The sequence below is a fragment of the Salvelinus alpinus genome, chromosome 7, assembly GCF_045679555.1.
Source record: "Salvelinus alpinus chromosome 7, SLU_Salpinus.1, whole genome shotgun sequence".
NCBI lineage: Eukaryota > Metazoa > Chordata > Actinopteri > Salmoniformes > Salmonidae > Salvelinus > Salvelinus alpinus.
Genome location: NC_092092.1, coordinates 62,253,121 through 62,276,542, shown reverse-complemented (window position 1 = coordinate 62,276,542; position 23,422 = coordinate 62,253,121). Strand labels below are relative to the sequence as shown.

The 23,422-nt window shown below is 43.6% G+C and overlaps 1 protein-coding gene across 1 annotated transcript in view; it reads right to left on the bottom strand.

Moving 5' to 3' along the window:
- Window positions 1-1,501: 1,501 nt before the first annotated feature.
- LOC139581443 (CCR4-NOT transcription complex subunit 6-like) overlaps window positions 1,502-23,422 on the bottom strand; it is a 30,380-nt gene continuing 8,459 nt past the window's right edge. The window contains exons 10-12 of the mRNA XM_071411211.1: window positions 7,978-8,211; window positions 7,536-7,744; window positions 1,502-6,169 (exon numbers count right to left, since the gene is read on the bottom strand). Of these exons, the coding sequence (XP_071267312.1) occupies window positions 5,921-6,169; window positions 7,536-7,744; window positions 7,978-8,211 (692 nt within the window). The 3' untranslated portion in view covers window positions 1,502-5,920. The remainder of the gene's footprint in view (window positions 6,170-7,535; window positions 7,745-7,977; window positions 8,212-23,422) is intronic.

The following is a 23,422-nucleotide window of genomic DNA, read 5'->3' as shown; positions in this document are numbered from 1 at the left end:
AAGCTACATCTGCAAGCACTTTACAGGCTTCTGGACTCAGGCTGCCACGTTAGCACAACACTGATGGACCGCCAGCACTGGAGTCAACCAGGCAGGATCACACACACGCAGACATCCGCTTCAACATCAAATTCCACATTTACGAGAAAAGGTTCATGACCTCAGTCTCAAAAGCAAAAAATTTCAACAAAATAACTCCATTGAATTCGAAAAAACATGTTTTGAAAGCTCCGGCTGAATGGCGAACGCTAGCAGCATTATATAAATGAAATGGGTGTTTTTTTCACAGGTAATTTCAGTGAGAATAACTTCACAGCAATTTCTGTTAGAATTTAAAGGCCCAGTGCAGTCAAAACATGATTTGTGTTTTATATACATTTCCACACTCAGAGGTTGGAATAATAATAATGAAATTGTGAAAATTATAATTCCCTTTTAGTGTAAGAGCTGTTTGAAAAGACTGCCTGAAAGTTCAGCCTATTTTGGTGGGATGGAGTTTTGGCCTTCCATGGTGACATCATGCAGTAAATTAGTTAATAGACCAGTAAGAAAGAGTTCCATACCTATCTGCCAAAAACAGATTGTTTCCCCCTCCAAAATCAGACCAATCCCATTGCTAAGAAGCTATTTTAATTTATTTTAGAGAATGTTAAGTTAAAACAATCACAGTAAGGTGCCTAATTGTTACCCAGAAATGATTTGATATTGAGATAAAAGCAGCTGCATTGGGCCTTTAAAGAATACACCGGTGCTCAATAAACTAGACAAATATAGTAAAGTCAGTATTGCACTTTCCACCAGATTAACAGTATTTAGTCAGAACCTGTACAGTACATATTGTACCTATGCTGTTGGGGAAAGCATTTCCCTCCTAATTTCCTGTCTTAACACCTCCTATAGTGCCAGGTAGGTAGGCTGGCTATCCTTCTGGCTCTTTGGCTCAAGAGCTGTGTGTTTCACAGATCCTGAGGCTCAGTGTGTGTGCCTCTATATGCCTCTACTTATTAAGCACATCATCATCAGGGTTAGTTCTGGATGGAAGGCAAGTTCACCCCACCGTCTGTTTCTGATTCTAAGGTGCCTATGGTCGTTCAACCCTAAACGACTCATTTTAAGGGTAAACACCTGCCCTACCTCAGCCATAAATGTCCCTTTTCATCCCAAAAGCCACCCTGTAACTCAGAATATTGGATTGTACTGCAGTACATGTCATATGTTCACTGAATACCCTGACAGCACGTAAATGTATAACAGATCTGTTCAAACGACATCATCCTTATACAACTCAGCACAACGGTGTTTGTGATCTGAAAGCGCCATCTTGTGGTCGTAAAAGTACTTACCTACTTCGTGGTACCTACTTCGTGAAACATCAGGCTGCAACAATCTTCTGCCACTGGAATCCATCTTCTACCTATATTATAATAGTACAGGCAGAAAAATATCACATCAGGGAACCACATTATGTAACATCCACTGCAAAGAATCAGAGGGAGACAGATTGAAACAGTACTTGAATTTATTTACAACCATTAGTAGGAAAATACATAGCTAGGTAGGAGTAAAGAAAATGTGTTCAACAGAAAACTAGTCCAGTCGAACCAAAGCGGCAAAAAAAAAAAAAAACTTGTTTACCATTGTCCCTTAAATTTGTATTATTGAGTTTAAAAACAGCTGACTTGATTCTTTGAACATTGTGCCAGTGTTCTTTGCTGGTATTCCATGAATGGTAAACAAGTAGTTGGTCCAGTGTATGTACACAGTGACAGTGTACTCAGCTAGCTACAAATTGACAAACCTGACCAAACTACCACCACTATCGGCAAGGGCGAGGGTGAAGCCTAAATATACAAGCTGGAGGAGAGAAAATGCTGGAATGGGGTGATCGGAATCAGCAGAAATTGAAAAAGTATTAGATAAGTTTCCAAATAAAATAATTTTCAAAAACATTTTCTTAATGACTGTCTGGGTATTGCCAACTTTCTGGGGAATGGAAATGGCCTGTCTGAAATGACTATTGGACTATTGCAAGCCAAACTCATTTTGACATGGATAAATGCAGCACTCATGTTGTTTAAGGAAAATACTTCCTTCCTTTACAACCCTACAAGTCATGACAGTGGTATTTGGATGTACTGTATAGAAGGTTAAAGAGGGTGCTTCACATTTGGACAGAAAGCAGCTTTGACAGGGAGCGCAGTCAGATTCCTATAAAACACCTAGAAGTCAACAGTAAAGTTATAGTGATCACTAACTAACCAAAGCTCATGGTGACATCAAGCCGTGTTATTCCCCTTTTTTCTCCAATCAAAACCAATGTTGGGGGTTCAAAACATGAGGGTTAGTAGACTTGGTGACCTACTCTGTTTAGCCACTGTGAAACAAGAACAGTGAGATGGACCAAATAGTGCTCTCATCACAGGACCAGTCCATCTACCAGCAAAATGCCTTCAGCTTAGTTTTACACTCGCGTTTGTTTCACACTAGTCAACAATAGTGCGGTCTACAACTGAATCAGCCAGTAAGACAAGGCTCCCCCGGTTCTAAGACAACATACATCTTAAGCCTAAGCGACAACCCCCCCCCCCCCAAAAAAAAGTTGAGAAAAATAAAGTTCAATATCCACGTTTGGGAAGGCAAATTACTATTAGGAATGATTCCTTCAATAAGCATTCTGCGTCCACTTCTAGAGCAACCCAAAGTCAGCCAAGTCCACAGTTCATCAAAAACACTAATCTACCAAAAAGAGAACCATTTGGTTGTTGGAGGTATGGAAAAGCAATGAGTAAAAGTGAAAACAATGTAGCAATCAGAATACACATTAAAAACACAATTCAACATTTTAGAAAGGAAACATGATACATATTTTATTCACACTTTACAAAAAAGCTACTACAACAGTATCAGCAATTCAGGGTTATCAAACCAGACATTGGTTTCTGGAGAGAAAAAAAAAGGGGAAAGTAGGGACAGAAAACAACTTTTAAAGGACATTAATATTTCAATCTTTTTCCTCTGTAAAAATTCATAAAATGCTAACTTTAGCACAGTGGCTTCAGTATCATATTTACTTTAAAAAGGTGATCATATTTTATTTAATTGACAAATCATTGTGGGCTAGACGGGGCAACTAACATAAGTGTGCATTATTACATTTCCTGTTAAAAATGTGAGTTGCAACAGTGTCAGTCACTATTGACATATTTCATGTTTTGGTCCCGGTGATAAAACAGATAGATAATAGCAACAAGTCTGTGTGGGCCACCTGATAGCCTGCCCTACAGATGGTACCAGAGTGGCTGGAACCATACAGGGGCTTCAGTAGAGGGGTTAAAAAGACAGGACTAAAGGAATACACTTGACCGTTAAGGGGTTAAAGGGGAACATGCTTTTGTAGATTCAGAATTTAGATTCGTGGTGGAGGCTGGGGCAGGGTCAAGAGAGGCTAGGTGGCTATGGGGATAAGGGGTTCTAGAGTACAAGGAGGGTGCAAAACATTATGGAACTGAGGGGGCTTACAAGAGGTCTTCGCTTTGCCCCAGAAAAAACAAGACAAATATTCCATACCTGATTACTAGATCGCTCACCCAGGAGGAGAGATATACATACACACACACACCCCATAACATGCTCACAGCTCATACAAAAAATAATATCCCTAACATAAGCCAAAAGCACAAAATCTTCACAAATGTCTCGACAGTATTTAAAAATAAACAGAAGAGGTTGTTCCGGCGTTCGCCGATTGTAAATAGTGCAAGACTACAAACTGCGAAGGTGAGGCACAATGTTCCGGTTGTACAACACTGGAATTATGGAATAGTGGAGGTGTGATGTGAAAACCCTCTGAGGACATATCTGAAATGACACTTTATTTCCCCATGTAGTACACACTTGACCAGAGCCACACAGGACTGGTCAACAGTAGTACACTCTTGACCAGAGCCACACGCTTGACCAGAGCCACACAGGACTGGTCAACAGTAGTAAATTAAAGGGAATAGGGTGTTATTGGTATCCACAAAGTGTCTCAGAGTATGGATCAGTTGTTTCTTTTAGATCATAATGAATAATATGGACAGATCCTAGATCAGCACTCCTACTCGGATGCTTTGTGGATACAGGCCATGGTGTTACTATGGCCTGAACTGTGAATGGATGAATGGTAGGTTAGGTTGGTGGCAGGAAGGCTTATTAATAGAATGGGTGAGAAGCATCAGGAGGTTTAGTCAGTAGATCTATTTACAATCTGAGCAACATGCCCTCAAATCAAAAACAGCAGGAAACCAATCAATACTGATACATCAAAACAGTTAACCTTGGGGGGGGGAGTGAACGCTCAGAACAACCCCTTACGTATTTTGTACAAGCTGGTAATTTGAATTAATCTTAACATTTCCTGGATAAAAATGTAGTCATAGTTTACAATACAATCCTGTATTTTCCTCAAATCAGATCAGTACAAAAACCGCCAGAAAACAGGTCTTTAGTGGCTCATATACAATCATGTAAAGACTGAATCTACATTTATATTCTGTACAAACACTGGTGGAAAAACCCCACTGCTGTAGAGTAGGGAATTTATGGCTGGGGGAAAGTCACTACTGGCCTCAAGAGACAGTGCTACAAGATCTGTGTGTGTGTGACCGTGAGAGGATTGCTGGTTTAAACTCCTGTAAATCAGCTAGTGACCTCCCTCTGCTTAAAAAAATAACAAACTAAGTGAAATTTGTTGATAATTCCCCATCCCATTGCCCCTCAGCCAAAACCCCATTCCCTATTACGAAAGGTGGTAACTGGTCCAAACGAAGTCATGAACAAGAAAATGGATGACCGTCGCGTACGCAAACAGGAGGTAATAGTGTGCAAAAAGGGATTGCCACTAATGACATGTTATGCAACTAAACTCATTACATTTGGTTTCAGTCCAGAGAATCCAGATGCGTTTCTAGCACTATGCCTGACCGGCAAGCCGACAAACCTGTGCTAACTAGAGCTAAGCTTGCCACACGTGGGTCCAGACAAGTGTATTTGGTGGATGCAGTAGTCCTAAAGGATAACAATACGTCTAAAAACCTCAACAGTGAGTCTTAATGCACCAGTGGGGTTAGTTTCTATTGCACCACTTGGATAGGGAGACAATGGACTGAGTTCTATTAGTCAATGGAGAGGACTGGTAGCACCAGGTGAGCACCACAGTAGTGGACCCACAAAGAGATGGGCCCTGTAGCAGAGAGAAGGAGCGCTACTCTCTCCTATGGGATGCTCCAGATATATGGGAGATATCTAAGTACCATCACATTGAGCCCAGCGGAGAGAAAAGCGAAGGCCCACCCCGAGCCTTGGCTGGTAGGGAGAGTGAGACAGACCAGTCTAACACTGTTTTTGCTGGTTTGAGATTGGTATAGGACAGACCATCAGCTCGAATTTTGAGATGTGGTGTCCTTTCTCTCCTTGCCTCATGAAGGTGTCCACAGCTCTCAAGTGACAGAGATTTTCTTGTGCCATTGTTCAAGACTGCACAGGTCATGTCAAAGTCAACAAGAGTCTGCTGGTACTGCTAAAAATTAATCTCAATATCTATAATGGGCCAAGGGGATATTGTGAAATTGGATGCTACCATCTGTTAAGGAGTTACAAAAGCATTATGGGTAAGAATGACAGGGGGATCTAAAACACAAGATAATATAATGGACAGACAGGATTTACTTTAGCATTATCAAAATGAAAACAAGGAAAATAAAAAATATATCTATAATAACAGAAATCCCTGTCGGCCAGACCTCACTGTATGGCTGATTCTTTTTTAACAGGATGGTTGCCTGTCTTGTCTTCCTCCTTCAGTTTGAAGAAGAGGCGATGGAGGGAGAGGCTTTAGACCAAATTACAGCGTCCCCCTCCCCCCGGTGGTGTCTCACGACTACCTGCGGCCTCCAGGCAGGTGGATGCCGTTGACCTGGTTGTTGACCTGGTTGTTGACCTGGCCCTGGGGCAGGGTGCTGGGCAGCAGCAGCTCCAGTTGGGTGAACAGGGAGAAGTGGTCAGAGGGGATGTGGGGGTGCGGACAGCCGCTGATATTGTTCTCATGGAGCCAGTTGGAGTCCAGGGGACCCAGGATTCCCAACACGTTGAGCTGAGGCTTGGAGTAGAAGATGTAGTCAATCACACCCTGAGGAGAGAGAGAGAAAAGAGGGGGATGAGTGAGGAGCCTCGGTTAGGGAAAATGTGTGCCGGGCAATTGGCAGACCCCATTTTAGTTTACCGGACAAATTACATTTACTGCCAAATCTAATGGAAACCCAAATAAATCCAGTCATGTGGCTAACGCTGTTTTAGGAGTGCCCAGACCACATGTAAGTGACCGCAATGAATATTGATCTACAGAAGCAGGAATAATAAACAATCCAAAGGACAAACTGCTACTCCTACTACACGTAACAGAAAGCCTACATGTCCAACGTGATTTGTACTAGCAGTTTAGACCCCAAACAGACGCAAGTTTACCGCACACTACCTTCTCAGACTGTTGGCTAACCTTAGGCCTAACAGAAAACAAAGGTCAGCAGAGTTTCTAAACCCAGAGGGCCAACAGAGCAATACTTCAGGGAACGCTGGCGAAGCAGACTCAGCAGACCAGGCCAGGGTCTTGGGTTTGAGAAGTCAATAAAGGTGAGAAATCCTTCTTAGGTTGTCAATTTGCTCGATTTCTAAAGGCACAGCCTAAATTGGAGCCAATGTCTTAAGTTGAACATGTTATTTCTCCAACCTTGTGAAAGTGACAAACTGACATGCCTTTGATTTGGTGGCCTGCACATGTGAAGATCGGCACGAGATGACCATTAGACACGATGAAATGTTAATGTCCATAAGCTTAGCTAGCCAATGCCGCCATGACATAGCCTACACGTGTGATCAGGGATTTTTATTGGAGTAGCAGTTTCTACACATCTGCATAACAAAATATTTATTGATGTACAGGAAAAGAAAGTTATACTCTTCCTTAAAATGGACTGATATGACATTTCTGTACAAACACTACTGCAGGTCTGTCAACCTCTTTGGTGCGGGCTGGTACCAGTTGATTCAACGTTGCAAGTCTGACCTCAAAACAGGCAGGTAGACTGAGTAAGCCACAGAGATTATGCAATTGGAAAGACCTGCAACAACCTCCATACAATGTGATTTAAGCCATTTTATTATCCCTTTCTTCCCTTAAAATAAAAATCAGGATGTATTCTGCCAGACATTGTCCAGCAATGTCAGCTTATGTATTTTTGGGCCAAAAGCAGTCAATTATTTTTCTGCACACAATGTCAGATTAGATGAAACGTTTACAAAGCAGGTGCATGTTCCAGTAAAGACTGACAACAGTGGGGGGTTAGGTAAATTTCAATGTTTTTCTTCTTCTATGTTTTTCCAGAAAAACACAATTTCCTGACTAATCAGGACTAGATCAAACAGCAATCTGTAATATGTCAAGAGAAGGCCTCAGAGACAGTGCTTCAGATGTGCTTGTGTTTGAGCGCCTCCCTCACCTTGAAGTCGAAGGTGTAGTTGGTGTAAGGCATCAGGCTGTCCTCGTAGGCGCTCCTCAGCTTGAAGCCGTGGGTGATCCTGGAGTTGGACGTGGAGTTCCCGTTCTTGCCGTTGCAGTTAAAATTGGTGAGGCTGTCGAGGTAGCGCAGCTCCTTGAAGTCCTTGTGGGTGCAATCCACTCCACCTTGACTCAGGTACTCCACCACGCCTGGGGAGAGACGGTAGGGATTTACATTGGTCCTGTTCAATATGGGGGAATGAGCCAACTAAACATCCAATAAGACAGATGTTCATTTTCCATTGCCCTACTGAACACAAGCGAGGTGGACAAGTGTCTTCATTACTTCATTCACAGTAACCATCACCTAACAAGCAGCTAGTGTGCCCATCACTACACTGCTTGCTTGTACCTTTCCCTTCCTTTCTAACTCAGTCACTCACCAGAGTCTGGTAGAGAGTTGAGGTCAGCACAAAGCACTAGAGGGATGCTGTTGGTCTCCCCAGAGACAGAGGAGAGTTTGAGGCTGCGCGTGGCCTTGTCCACAATGTTCTTCACCTCAGACAGGAACATCATGGTCTGGACCAGCTTGACGTCAGAGTACTCCGGGTCCCAGTGCATGTGGGCATTGGCCACCAGTAGGAGCTGTTTCTCCATGCCGTGCAGAGACTTCCCCGCTGGAGAGGAGAGAGAGAAGTTTGGGGTTTACTTTAAAGGCAGAGCACAGCTAAGGAAAACTCGAGCTAGGGAAGCGCAGCAGTCACTCCCCTTTTGAAGTTCTAGGATTGAAGTAAAGGAGTTGTGGTACACACTGGGCCAGATTAAGAAAATCACAGGCCCCGGGCTTTGGCTACTAAGACAATGACAAACAGATCAATCTGGTCTTGAATTCAAACAATAGCCCAGGCCAATGAAGCGACAGTAAAATATTTTAGTTCATTGACTACACATACAGTGCATTCGGAAAGAAGCCACACCCCCTTGACTTTGTACCACATTGATGCTTAAAAAAAAACTAACAATCTACACAAAATATCCCATAATGACAACACTAAAACCAGTTAAGAAATGTTTGCAAATGTATTAAAAATAAAAAGCAGAAACACCTTCACCTAAGTATTCAGACCCTTTACTAGGATACTCAAATTATATTTTTCACATGGGTCGAATACAACAGATCGAAGTCGACCGATTATGATTTTAACGCCGATACCGATTATTGGAGGACCAAAAAAAGCTGCTACCGATTAATCAGACAATTTTTATATATGTAATAATGACAATAACAACAATACTGAATGAACACTTATTTTTAACTTAATATAATACATAAATAAAATCAATTTAGTCTCAAATAATGAAACATGTTCAATTTGGTTGAAATAATGCAAAAACAAAGTGTTGGAGAAGAAAGTAAAAGTGCAATATGTGCCATGTAAAAAAGCTAACGTTTAAGTTCCTTGCTCAGAACATATGAAAACTGGTGTTTTTTTTTGTCTTCAATATTCCCAGGTAAGAAGTTTTAGGTTGTAGTTATAGGACTATTTCAAATATCTTTGACTATTGGATGATCTAATAGGTACTTTAGTACTGCCAGCCTAATCTCGGGAGTTGATAGGCTTGAAGTCATAAACAGCGCAATGCTTGAAGCATTGCGAAGAGCTGCTGGCCAAAGCAGGAAAGTGCTGTTAGAATGAATGCTTACGAGCCTGCTGCTGCCTACCACCGCTCAGTCAGACTGCTCTATCAAATCATAGACTTAATTATAATAACACACAGAAATACGAGCCTTAGGTCATTAATATGGTAAAACCCGGAAACTATCATTTCGAAAACAAAACGTTTATTCTTTTCAGTGAAATACGGAACCGTTCCGTATTTTATCTAACGGGTGGCATCCATAAGTCTAAATATTGCTGTTACATTGCACAACCTTCAATGGTATGTCATAATTCAAAAAATTCTGGCAAATTAGTTCGCAACAAGCCAGGCGGCCAAAACTGTTGCATATATCCTGACACTGCGTGCAATGAACGCAAGAGGTGACAATTCCCCTAGTTTAAGATTGCCTGCTAACATGAATTTCTTTTAACTAAATATGGAGGTTTAAAAATATATACTTCTGTGTATTGATTTTAAGAAAGGCATTGAGGTTTATGGTTAGGTACATTCGTGCAACGATTGTGCTTTTTTCGCAAATGCGCCTTTGTTAAATCATCCCCCGTTTGGCGAAGTTGGCTGTCTTTGTTAGGACGAAATGGTCTCCACACAGTTCGCAACGAGCCAGGCGGCCCAAACTGCTGCATATACCCTGACTGTTGCACAGAACGCAAGAGAAGTGACAATTTCCCTTGTTAAAAGAAATTCAGTTAGCAGGCAATATTAACTAAATATGCAGGTTAAAAAAAATATATACACTTGTGTATTGATTTTAAGAAATGCTTCGATGTTTAGGTACACATTGGTGCAACGGCAGTGCTTTTTTTACACCACCCGTTTGGCGAAGTAGGCTGTGATTCAATGATAAATTAACAGGCATCTCATCGATTATATGCAACGCAGGACAAGCTAGATAAACTAGTAATATCAACCATGTGTAGTTAACTAGTGATTGTTAAGATTTATAAAAACAATGATACGTTTAATGCTAGCTAGCACCTTACCTTGGCTCCTTGCTGCACTCGCATAACAGGTAGTCAGCCTGCCACGCAGTCTCCTCGTGGAGTGAAATGTAAAATCGGCCATGATCGGTGTAAAAAGAAAATGCAGATTACCGATTGTTATGAAAACATGAAATCGGCCCTAATTAAAATCGGCCATTCCGATTAAATCGGTCGACCTCTAGACCTTAGTGAAATGCTTACTTACAAGCCCTTAACCAACAATGCAGTTAAGAAAAAGTATTAAGTAAAAAAAATAGTAAAATTATATAAGAATAACGTTCAAGAGCAGCAGTAAAATAACTGTGGTGAGGCTATATACAGGGGGTATCCAGGTTAGTCGGGGTAATATGGGGGGGGAACAGGTTAGTCGAGGTAATATGTACTTGTAAGTAGAGTTCAAGTGACTATGCATAGATAACCAGAGAGTAGCAGCTGCGTAAATGAGGGGTTGAGGTGGGGACGACAACGCAAATAATCTGAGTAGCCATTTGATAAACTGTTCAAGAGTCCTATGGATTTGGGGGGGGGGGGGGTAATGCTGTTAAGCCTTTTGGACCAAACAAGCGGTACCGCATGCCGTGCGGTAGCAGACAGAACAGTCTGACTAGGGTGGCTGGAATCTGACAATTTCTAAGGCCTTCCTCTGACACCGCCTGGTATAGAGGTCCTGGAAGCTTGGCCCCAGTGATGTACTAGCCAGTACGCATTACCCTCTGTAGTGCCTTGCGGTCAGAGGCCGAGCAGTTGCCATACCAGGCAGTGATGCAACCAGTCAGGATACTCTCGATGGTGCAGCTGTAGAACCATTTGAAGATCTGAAGACCCATGCCAAATCTTTTCAGTCTGAGGGGGAAATCGGTTTTGTCGTGCCCACATCACAACAGTCTTTGTGTTTTGACCATGATAGTTTATTGGTGATGTGAACAAGGAACTTGAATCTCTCTGCTCCACTACAGCCCCGTCGATGAGAATGCGGGCGAGCTCTGTCCTCCTTTTCTTGTAGTGCGCAATCTCCTTTGTCTTGATCACGTTGAGGGAGAGGTTGTTGTCCTGGCCAGGTCTCTGACCTCCTCCCTATAGGCTGTCTCATCGTTGTCAGGCCTACCACTTGTGTCGTGGGCAAACTTGGTGTTTGAGTCGTGCCTGGCTATGCAGTCATGGGTGAACAGGGAGTACGGGGGGGGGGGACACTGAGAACGGATCCCTGAGGCACTCGTGTTGAGGATCAGATTTTTATGAATCCAAGATGGCGTAGCAGTCGGACTTGTTTGTCTTGTCCCACGTAAGTAGTCGGTCTCATCGTTTTTCAGTATATACACTCCTCAAAAAAATAAAGGGAACACTTAACTTCTTGAGAATACAGGGGGTGCTATTTTTCCATTAGCATAATTTGCTCTACAGATTAAACTGCCTCTTATTCAATTATTGCTCTTACTATATGCATATAAATAATACCATTGGAAAGAAAACAATCTCTAGTTTCTAAAACCGTTTCAATTTTGTCTCTGAGTGATACACAAGTCATTTGACAGCACTTTCCCTGACCAAGAAGTAGAATGCAAGAAGTCTATGCTCGCTTCAACGCTCTGCCTATATATGGTCATGACCCCTATGACCAGAAACACACTTCATTCGCCTTCCTCTGGGTGTCAAGAGGACGTCAGAGGAGAAATTCTTTGTTTATCTGGTACTGACGTGAAATAAGACCTATTTCTTTGGCGTGACCGACAACTTCCGGTTTTCTGATTCGCACGAGTTGGAACTGCGATTGTGTACTGTTTTGCTGGCGTTATGGATGAAAACTATCTCCGTGTCGAATTTTGTTTGATACATGTGACCATATCATCGTAATGTATGTTTTTTCAATATAGTTTAATCAGATTATTTGAATTTTTTCGGGAGTTTTGTGGTGTTCCGTTGTCTGATTTTATTTACGTTTGAGAGATCCGTGCCACTCGACCAGTACCTGTGCTAAATGGAGTGGGAAAGGAACAATTCTGAACGGAACCAACGACTCATCTTGACAAAGGACACTTTGATCAACATTCTGATGAAAGATCAGCCATAGTAAGACCCAATTTACGATGTTATATCATATCTGTTGTGCATGTGAACTGGCCGTGGGCGCCTAGCCGAATCTGCCTGGTATAGCTATGCTAATTTAGCGCTACATTTTGTTTTCGTTATAAAACATTTAATACATCTGAAATATTGTTTGGATTCACCAGATGTTGGGCTTTCAATATCTGTACGCTGTGTATTTTTCTGAAATGTTTTAAGATGAGTAATTCGTTATATGACGTTGGTCTCTGTAATTGTTCTGGCTGGGTCAGCACTATTTCAGATTGCAGCTGCAATGTAGAACTGTGATTTATACCTGAAAAATGCAAATTTTTCCCCCAAAAAACTATGCTATACCATAAATATGTTATCAGACTGTCATCTTATGAAGTTGTTTCTTGGTTAGTGGCTATATATATTTTTATTTAGTCGAATTAGTGATAGCTACTGACGCAGGAAAAAACTATTGGGAGTAAAAAAAGTGTCCTTTGCTAACGTGGTTAGCTAATAGATTTACATATTGTGTCTTCCCTGTAAAACATTTTAAAAATCTGAAATGGTGGCTTTATTCACAAGACCTGTAGCTTTCATCTGGTGTCTTGGACTTGTGATTTAATGATATTTAGATGCTACAAGTTACTTGTGACGCTATGCTAGCTATGCTACTCAGTGGGGGGGGGGGGGGGGGGGGGGGGTGCTACCGGATCAGGATTGGTGACTCGTGAGAAGTTAAACACAATGTAACTCCAAGTCAATCACACTTCTGTGAAATCAAACTGTCCACTTAGGAAGCAACACTGATTGACAATAAATTTCACATGCTGTTGTGCAAATGGAATAGACAAAAGGTGGAAATTATAGGCAATTAGCAAGACACCCCCAAAAAAGGAGTGATTCTGCAGGTGGTGACCACAGACCACTTCTCTATGCTTCCTGGCTGATGTTTTGGTCACTTTTGAATGCTGGCGGTGCTCTTACTAGTGGTAGCATGAGACGGAGTCTACAACCCACACAAGTGGCTCAGGTAGTGCAGTTCATCCAGGATGGCACATCAATGCGAGCTGGGGCAAAAAGGTTTGCTGTGTCTGTCAGCGTAGTGTCCAGAGCATGGAGGCGCTACCAGGAGACAGGCCAGTACATCAGGAGACGTGGAGGAGGCCGTAGGAGGGCAACAACCCAGCAGCAGGACCGCTACCTCCGCCTTTGTGCAAGGAGGTGCACTGCCAGAGCCCTGCAAAATGACCTCCAGCAGGCCACAAATGTGCATGGACCCTTCATTGCCAACATGGAGCCCTGCCGATCCATCACGACTGGTCTGCCGACGTAATCTTCCCATGTGGTTTCAACAGGCTGTTGCGTTGTCACCGAAGACTGCTAGCCCCGGCCCGCTAGCTTTCTGAACGCCGTGGCTCCAGCTCGCCTCGCAACGTAGCGACTACCGGACTCACCTATTGCTGCTCATTGGAACCTAGGATCACTTGGCTACACATGCCTTTCTCTAATGTCAATATGCCTTGTCTTCTGCTGTTTCGGTTAGTTTTATTTCACTGTAGAGCCCCTAGTCCAGCTCAACATGTTTTAGATAGCCCTTTTGTCACACACCCCACACATGGAGACCTCACCTGGCTTAGCTGGTTTCTCCAGAGACGCAAGCTCTCTCATCGTCACTTAATGCCTAGGTTGACCCCCACTGTACTCACATCCTACCATACCCTTGTCTGTACATTATGCCCTGAATCTATTCTACCAGGCTCAGAAATCTGCCCCTTCTATTCACTGTCCCCAACGCACTAGACGACCAGTTCTTATAGCCGTTAGCCATACCCTTATCCTATACCTCTGTTGATGTGGGGGCAGTATTTTCACATCCGGATGAAAAGCATGCCCAAACTGCCTGCCAGAAGCTGGTATATGCATATTATTTGTAGATTTGGATAGAAAACTCAGAAGTTTCTAAAACTGTGAGTACAACAGAACTTATTTGGCAGGCGAAACCCCGAGGACAAACCATCCAGGATTTTTTTTTTGAGATCCCCATAGAAAACCCATTAGAAATCCAGATCACTCATTTCAAGGCACTTGCTTGGAGTTCCTATCGCTTCCACTGAATGTCAACAGTCTTTAGAAATTGGTTGATGTTTTTCCTTTGATAAATGAAGTAGCCCTGTTCAGAACGAGGGTCGAGGGAAGTGTATTGTTTGATAGAAGCGCACGACCAGAAAAGCACGCTCCACTGTTTTCCTCCGGTATTGAACGCAGTTTATGCTGTCTTAAAATTTGCTAGATTATTTAAGTTAAAAAAAATACCTAAAGTTGTATTAGGAAAGTTGATTGAAATGTTTGGACAAGGATTACAGGTAACTTTGTAGTCATGTTGCACGATTTGGAACCGGTGTTTTTCTGGATCAAACGCGCCAAATAAAATGGCCATTTTGGATATTTGACGGAATTAAATCGAACAAAAGGACCATTTGTGATGTTTATGGGACATATTGGAGTGCCAAAAGAAGAAGCTCGTCAAAGGCATGAATTATATCTTTATTTATGAATTTCGTGTCGCGCCTGGCGGGTTGACATATGACTGTCTGTTTGATGGGGTGCTATCCTCAGATAATAGCATGGTTTGCTGTCGCCGTAAAGCCTTATTGAAATCTGACACGTTGGCTGGATTAACAACAACTGTAGCTTTAATTTGGTGTATTGCATGTGTGATTTCATGAAAGTTTAATATTTATAGTAATTAAAATTTGGCGCTCTGCCATTTCACCGGATGTTGGTCAGGTGGGACGGTACCTAGCCTAGAGAGGTTAAAACTTCTTATGGCTGCAATCCCGCTAACGGGATGATATGACAACAGCCAGTGAAAGTGCAGGGCGCCAAATTCAAAACCCCCCCCAAAAAACTGAAATCTCATAATTAAAATTCCTGAGACATACATGTGTTTTATACCATTTTAAAAGGTAATCTTGTTGTTAATCCCACCAAAGTGTCCGATTTCAAATATGCTTTTCGGCGAAAGCACTACAAACGATTATTTTAGGTCACACCAAACCACAATAAGCACAGCCATTTTTCCAGCGAAAGATAGCAGTCACAAAAAGCAGAAATATAGCTAAAATTAATCACTAACCTTTGATGATCTTCATAGGACTTCATGTTAATCAATACATGCATGTTTTGTTTGATAAAGTAAATATTTATATATAAAAAAATCTGAATTCACATTGGCGCGTTACATTCACTAGTTCCAAAAACATCCAGTGATAGTGCATAGCCACATCGTTTCAACAGAAATAGTCATCATAAATGTAGATGATAATACAAGTTATACACATGGAATTATAGATATACCTCTCCTTAATGCAACCGCTGTGTCAGAATTCAAAAAAAACTTTACGGAAAAAGCAAACCATGCAATAATCTGAGACGGAGTTCAGAACAATAGTAAAATTAGCCGCCATGTTGGAGTCAACAGAAACCAGAAAATACATAAATGTTTCCTTACCTTTGATGAACTTAATCAGAATGCAGTCCTAGGAATCCCAGGTCCACAATAAATGCTTGATTTGTTCGATAATGTCTGTTATTTATGTCCAATTAGCTACTTTGGTTAGCGCGTTGGTAAACAAAGTCACAAAGCACGTCCACTATAACTTGACGAAATGTCCAAAAGTTCCGCAAGTCAGTAGAAACATGTCAAACGATGTATTGAATCAATCTTTAGAATGTTTTTAACATCCATCTTGAATAACGTTCCAACCGGAGAATTACATTGACTTCAGTTGAGCGATGGAACGGAGCTGCCCCTCACGTGAACGGAGCTGCCCCTCACGTGAACGGAGCTGCCCCTCACGTGAACGGAGCTGCCCCTCACGTGAACGGAGCTGCCCCTCACGTGAACGGAGCTGCCCCTCACGTGAACGGAGCTGCCCCTCACGTGAACGGAGCTGCCCCTCACGTGAACGGAGCTGCCCCTCACGTGAACGGAGCTGCCCCTCATGTGAACGGTCACCTCATGGCAGTGGTGAATCATTCCTGTCTTCTTCGGCCCCCCTTCACATTAGAGTCACCAGACAAAGTTCTATTGACTGTTGACATCTAGTGGAAGCTCATCCATATCTCGCTGTAATTTCAATGTGATCTTGGTTGAAAATCTACCAGCCTCAGAAAAAAGGAAGTGGAACTTCAGGTTTTTGCCTGCCATATGAGTTCTGTTATACTCACAGATATAATTCAAACAGTTTTAGAAACTTCAGAGTGTTTTCTATCCAATACTAATAATAATATGCATATATTAGCAACTATGACTGAGGAGCAGGAAATTTACTCTGGGCACCTTTCATCCAAGCTACTCAATACTGCCCTTGCAGCCATAAGAAGTTAACCCAGGCCCTGTAGCCCCCAGCATCACACCTATTTCCCAGGTGCTCTCATTTGTTGACATCTGTAACCGTAAAAGCCTTGGTTTCATGCATGTTATCATCAGAAGCCTCCTCCCTATATGTTTTTTTATTCACTGCTGTGGCACTCCTCCAACCCTGATGTCCTAGCCGTGTCTGAATCGTGGCTTAGGAAGGCCACCAAACATTCTGAAACTTCCACCCAACAACAACATTTTCTGTCAAGATAAAACTGCCAAATGGGGCAGAGTTGCAATCTACTGCAGAGATAGCCTGCAGAGTTGTCATACTATCCAGGTCTGTGCCCAAACAGTTTGAGCTTCTACTTTTAAAAATCCACCTTTCCAGAAATATGTCTCCCTGTTGCCGCTTGTTATAGACCCCCCTCAGCCCCCAGCTGTGCCCTGGACACCTTATGTGAATTGATTGCCCCCCATCTATCTTCAGAGTTCGTACTGTTAGGTGACCTAAACTGGGACATGCATAACACCTACATCCTGCAATCTAAACTAGATGTCCTCAGTCTCACAAATTATCAAGGAACCTACTAGGTACAACCCGAAATACATAAACATGGGCACCCGCAGATAACATACTGACAAACTTGCCCTCTAAATATACCTCTACTGACTTTAACCAGGATCTCAGCGATCACTGCCTCACCGCCTGCGTCCGTAAGGGGCCCGCAGTCAAACGACCACCCCTCATCACTGTCAAATGCTCCCTAAAGCACTTCAGCGAGCAGGCCTTTCTAATCGACCTGGCCCGGGTATCCTGGAAGGATATTGACCTCATCCCGTCAGTAGAGGATGCCTGGTTCTTTAAAAGTGCTTTCCTCACCATCTTAAATAAGCATGCCCCATAAAAAAAAAGGTAGAACTAAGAACAGATATAGCCCTTGGTTCACTCCAGGCTTGACTGCCCTTGACCAGCACAACGTCATCCTGTGGCGTATTGCATTAGCATCGAACAGCCCTCACGATATGCAACTTTTCAGGGAAGTCAGAAACCAATATACACAGTCAGGAAAGCTAAGGCTAGCTTTAAGAAACAGAAATTTGCATCCTGTAGTCCTAATTCCAAAAAGTTTTGGGACACCGTAAAGTCCATGGAGAATAAGAGCACCTCCTCCCAGCTGCCCACTGCACTGAGGCTAGGAAATACTGACACCGCCGATAAATCCACCAACGATGATAATCGAGAATTTCAAAAAGCATTTCTACAGCTGGCCATGCTTTCCACCTGGCTACCCCTACCCCGGCCAACAGCTCTGCACCCACCGCAGCAACTTGGCCAAGCCCCCCGCTTCTACTTCACCCAAATCCGGATCCCGACAAATTGTAGCAACCCCTATTACAAGCCTGTTCAACCTCTTGTATAGTCTGATATCTCCAAAGATTGGAAAGCTGCCACGGTCATCGCCCTCGTCAAAGGGGGAGACACTAGAGCCAAACTGTTACAGACCTATATCCATCCTGCCATGCCTTTCTAAAATCGTCAAAAGCCAAGTTTACAAACAGATCTCCGATCATTTCAAATCCCACCGTACCTTCTGGTTTCCGAGCAGGACATGGGTGCACCTCAGCCACGCTCAAGGTCCTAAACGATATCATAACCGCCATCTATAAGACAGTACTGTGCATTCCGTCATCAACCTGGCCAAGGCTTTCGACTGTCAATCACTGCATTTTTAAAATCGGACTCAACAGCCTTGGTTTCTCAAATGACTGCCTCGCCTGGTTCACCAACTACTTCAAAGACAGAATTCAGTGTGTCAAATCAGAGGGTCTGTTGCCCGGACCTCTGGCAGTCTCTATGGGGAAGCCACAGGGTTCAATTCTCGGGCTGACTCTTTACTCATATATACACTGCTCAACAAAATAAAAGGGAACACTTAAACAACACAATGTAACTCCAAGTCAATCACACTTCTGTGAAATCAAACTGTCCACTTAGGAAGCAACACTGATTGACAAATTTCACATGCTGTTGTGCAAATGGAATAGACAAAAGGTGGAAATTATAGGCAATTAACAAGACACCCCCAATAAAGGAGTGCCACCCTCATGGAGTCTCATGGACCACCCTCATGGAGTCTGTTTCTGACCGTTTGAGCAGACACATGCACATTTGTGGCCTGCTGGAGGTCATTTTGCAGGGCTCTGTCAGTGCTCCTCCTTGCACAAAGGCGGAGGTAGCGGTCCTGCTGCTGGGTTGTTGCCCTCCTACGGCCTCCTCCACGTCTCCTGATGTACTGGCCTGTCTCCTGGTAGCGCCTCCATGCTCTGGACACTACGCTGACAGACACAGCAAACCTTTTTGCCACAGCTCGCATTGATGTGCCATCCTGGATGAGCTGCACTACCTGAGCCACTTGTGTGGGTTGAAGACTCTGTCTCATGCTACCACTAGAGTGAAAGCACCGCCAGCATTCAAAAGTGACCAAAACATCAGCCAGGAAGCATAGGAACTGAGAAGTGGTCTGTGGTCACCACCTGCAGAACCACTCCTTTATTGGGGGTGTCTTGCTAATTGCCTATAATTTCCACCTTTTGTCTATTCCATTTGCACAACAGCATGTGAAATTTATTGTCAATCAGTGTTGCTTCCTAAGTTGAGTTTGATTTCACAGAAGTGTGATTGACTTGGAGTTACATTGTGTTGTTTAAGTGTTCCCTTTATTTTTTTGAGCAGTGTATATATCTCAATGTCACTCATGCTGCTGGTGATTCTCTCATCCACCTCTACGCAGACAACACCATTCTGTATACACCTGGCCCTTCTTTGGACACTGCTAACAAACCTCCAAACGAGCTTCAATGCCTTACAACACTCCTTCCATGGCCTCCAACTGCTCTAAAAATGCTAGTAAAACATTATGAGTGCTCCTCAACCGATTGCTGCCCGCACTTCCAGCATCACTACTCTGGATGGTTCTGACTTAGAATATGTGGACAAAAACCTAGGTGTCTGGCTAGACTGTAAACTCTCCTTCCAGACTCAAATTAAGCATCTCCAATCCAAAATCAAATCTAGAATCGGCTTCCAATTTCGCAACAATGCCTCCTTCACTCATGCTGCCAAACATATCCTCGTAAAACTGACCGTCCTACCGATCCTCGACTTCAGCAATGTCATCTACAAAATAGCTTCCAATACTCTACTCAGCAAATTGGATGTAGTCTATCACAGTGCCATTCTTCTTGTCACCAAAGCCCCAAATACTACCCACCACTGGGACCTGTATGCTCTCGTTGGCTGGTCCTCGTTACATATTCGTCACCAAACCCACTGGCTCCAGGTCATCTATAAGTCTTTGCTAGATAAAGCCCCGCCTTATGTCAGCTCACTGGTCACCATAGCAACACCCACCCGTAGCACGCGCTCCAGTAGGTATATTTCACTGGCCAGCCACAAAGCCAACACTTCCTTTGGCCGCCTTTCCTTCCAGTCCTCTGCTGCCAATGACTGGAACAAATTGCAAACATCTCTGAAGCTGGAGTCTATATCTCCCTCTCTAACTTTAAGCATCAGCTGTCAGAGCAGCTTACTGATCACTGCACCTGGACACAGCACACCCAACTCTCTTCCCCATATTGTTATTTATGTTTTTGCACCACCATCACGCCAGTGTTTATGCTAAATTGTAATTATTTCACCACTATGGCCTATTTATTGCCTTACCTCCCTAACCTTACAACATTTGCACACACTGTACATAGATTAACCTATTGTGTTTGACTGTACACTTGTTTATCCCATGTGTAACTTGTTGTTGCACTGCTTTGCTTCATCTTGGCCAGGTCACAGTTGTAAATGAGAACTTGTTCTCAACTGGCCTACCTGGTTACATAAAGGTGAAGAAAAGTGTTACCTACCTTTACTTCCTGCCCGTCAGGAAGTCCAGGATCCAGTTGCAGTGGGAGGCGTTTCATCCCAGGGTCATTAGCTTAGTGATGCGCTTTGAGGGCAGTATGGTGTTGAACACTGAGCTGTAGTCAATGAATGGCATTTTCGTAGGTGTTCCTTTTGTTCACGTGGAAAAGGACAGTGTGGAGTGCAATAGAGCTTGCATCATCTGTGGATCTGTTGGGGGCGGTATGCAAATTGGAGTGGGTCTAGGGTTTCTGGGATAATGGTGATGTGAGCCATGACCAGCCTTTCAAAGCATTTCATGGCTACAGACGTGAGTGCTACGGGTCAGTAGTCATTTAGCCAGGTTACCTTAGTGTTTTTGGGCACAGGGACTATGGTGGTCTGCCTGAAACATGTTGGTATTACAGACTCAGACAGGGACCAACTTGGCAGTTGGTCAGCACATCTTTTTAAAGGTCTTTGGTCAGCTACGAAAAACGTGATCACAGTCATCCGGAACAGCTGATGCTCTCATGCATGCTTCAGCGTTCCTTGCCTCAAAGCGAGCATAAGGAATTTAGGATCGCGGCTGGGCTGCTCTTTGTAGTCTAATAGTTTGCAAGCCGTGCAGTATGATTCAATCTTAGTCTTGTATTGATGCTTGGCCTGTTTGACGGTTTGTCAGAGGGCATAGCGGGATTTCTTATAAGCGGCTGGGTTAGAGTCCCGCTCCTTGAAAACAGTAGCTCTACTTTAGCTCAGTGCGGATATTGCGTGTAATCCATGGCTTCTGGATGGGTTATGTAAATACGGTCAACGTGGGGACGACGTCATCAATGCACGTATTGATGCCGTCGGAAGAATCCCAGAACATATTCCGGTCTGTGCTAGCAAAAAGTTGTGTAGCTTAGCATCTGTCATCTGACCACCTCTGTATTGACAGAGTCACTGGTGATTCATGCTTTAGTTTTTGCTTTTAACAGGAGGATAGAATTTTGGGTAGAATTGCCAAATGGAGGGTGAGGGAGAGCTTTGTACACATCTGTGTGTGGAGATGTTGCATATTTAACATGCTGGTCGTAATTAGGTAAAACTGATTTAAGTTTCTCTGCATTAAAGTCCCCGGGCACTAGGAACGCCGCCTCTGGATGAGCGTTTCTGTTTGCTTATGGCCTTATACAGCTCATTGAGTGCGGACTTCGTGCCAGCATCGGTTTGTGGTGGTAAATAGACAGCTATGAAAAAATGATGAACACACTATTTAACAAGAGTTGTCTACAGATTATCATGAGATACACTACCTCAAGCGAGCAAAACCTTGAGACTTCCTTAATATTAGATTTTGTGCACCAGCTGTTTACAAATACAGACCACCACCCTTTGTCTTACTGATGCAGCGTAAAGCCCGCCAGCTGTATTTTATCCATGTGGTCGTTCAGCCATGACTCGGTGAAACAAGGCGGTGACCCGTTCCTGTAGGTTCATGCTCTACAACATTCGCAGAGTACGACCCTGCCTCACGCAGGAAGCGGCGCAGGTCCTAATCCAGGCACTTGTCATCTCCCGTCTGGATTACTGCAACTCGCTGTTGGCTGGGCTCCCTGCCTGTGCCATTAAACCCCTACAACTCATTCAGAACGCCGCAGCCCGTCTGGTGTTCAACTTTCACAAGTTCTCTCACGTCACCCCGCTCCTCCGCTCTCTCCACTGGCTTCCAGTTGAAGCTCGCATCCGCTACAAGACCATGGTGCTTGCCTACGGAGCTGTGAGGGGAACGGCACCTCCGTACCTTCAGGCTCTGATCAGGCCCTACACCCAAACAAGGGCACTGCGTTCATCCACCTCTGGCCTGCTCGCCTCCCTACCTCTGAGGAAGTACAGTTCCCGCTCAGCCCAGTCAAAACTGTTCGCTGCTCTGGCACCCCAATGGTGGAACAAACTCCCTCACGACGCCAGGTCAGCGGAGTCAATCACCACCTTCCGGAGACACCTGAAACCCCACCTCTTTAAGGAATACCTAGGATAGGATAAAGTAATCCTTCTAACCCCCCACCCCCCCCTTAAAAGAGTTAGATGCACTATTGTAAAGTGGTTGTTCCACTGGATATCATAAGGTGAATGCACCAATTTGTAAGTCGCTCTGGATAAGAGCGTCTGCTAAATGACTTAAATGTAAATGTAAACATAAGATAGTTAATGTCCCGTTGGTAGGATATTCGTGATTGTAGTGCGTCTATTTTGTTATCCAATGAATGTAAGTTGGCTAATAGGACTGACGGTAGAGGCAGATATCCAGCTCTCCTGCCAAAGACGGAGATGAGGGCCTTGTCGGGTGTCTGAAGTAAATCCTTTGCATCCGACTCGTTAGAAACATTTGTCCAGTAAGTACTCGCTGTTCTGATATCCAGAAGCTCTTTTCGGTCATAAGAGACAGTAGCAGAAACATTATGTACAAAATAAGTTACAAATAACACGAAAAAACAAGACAACTGGTTAAGAGCCCGTAAAAGTGGCAGCCATCTCCTCTAGCACCACATGATTTGGAAAGGTACACCTGTCTATGTAAGGTCCCATAGTTGACAGTGCATGTCAGAGCAAAACTCTAAGAAGGGTACCAAAAAAAATGTCTGCAGCATTTAAAGTCCCCAAGAACACAGTGGCATCCAATCTTAAAATGGTAGAAGTTTGGAACCACCAAGACTCTTCCTAGAGCTGGACGCCTGGCCAAACTGAGCAGTCGGGGGAGAAGCTGCTCCTTGATGAAAACCTGCTCCAGAGTGCTCAGGACCTCAGACTAGCAGATGGTGAAGTGTGATAAATTACTTCAGAGAACGTGTTTCCAAAGCTCCAGAGTGCAATGCCAGCAAGTTTTACACCACTCCAGCAAATGCTTGGCATTGCACATGGTG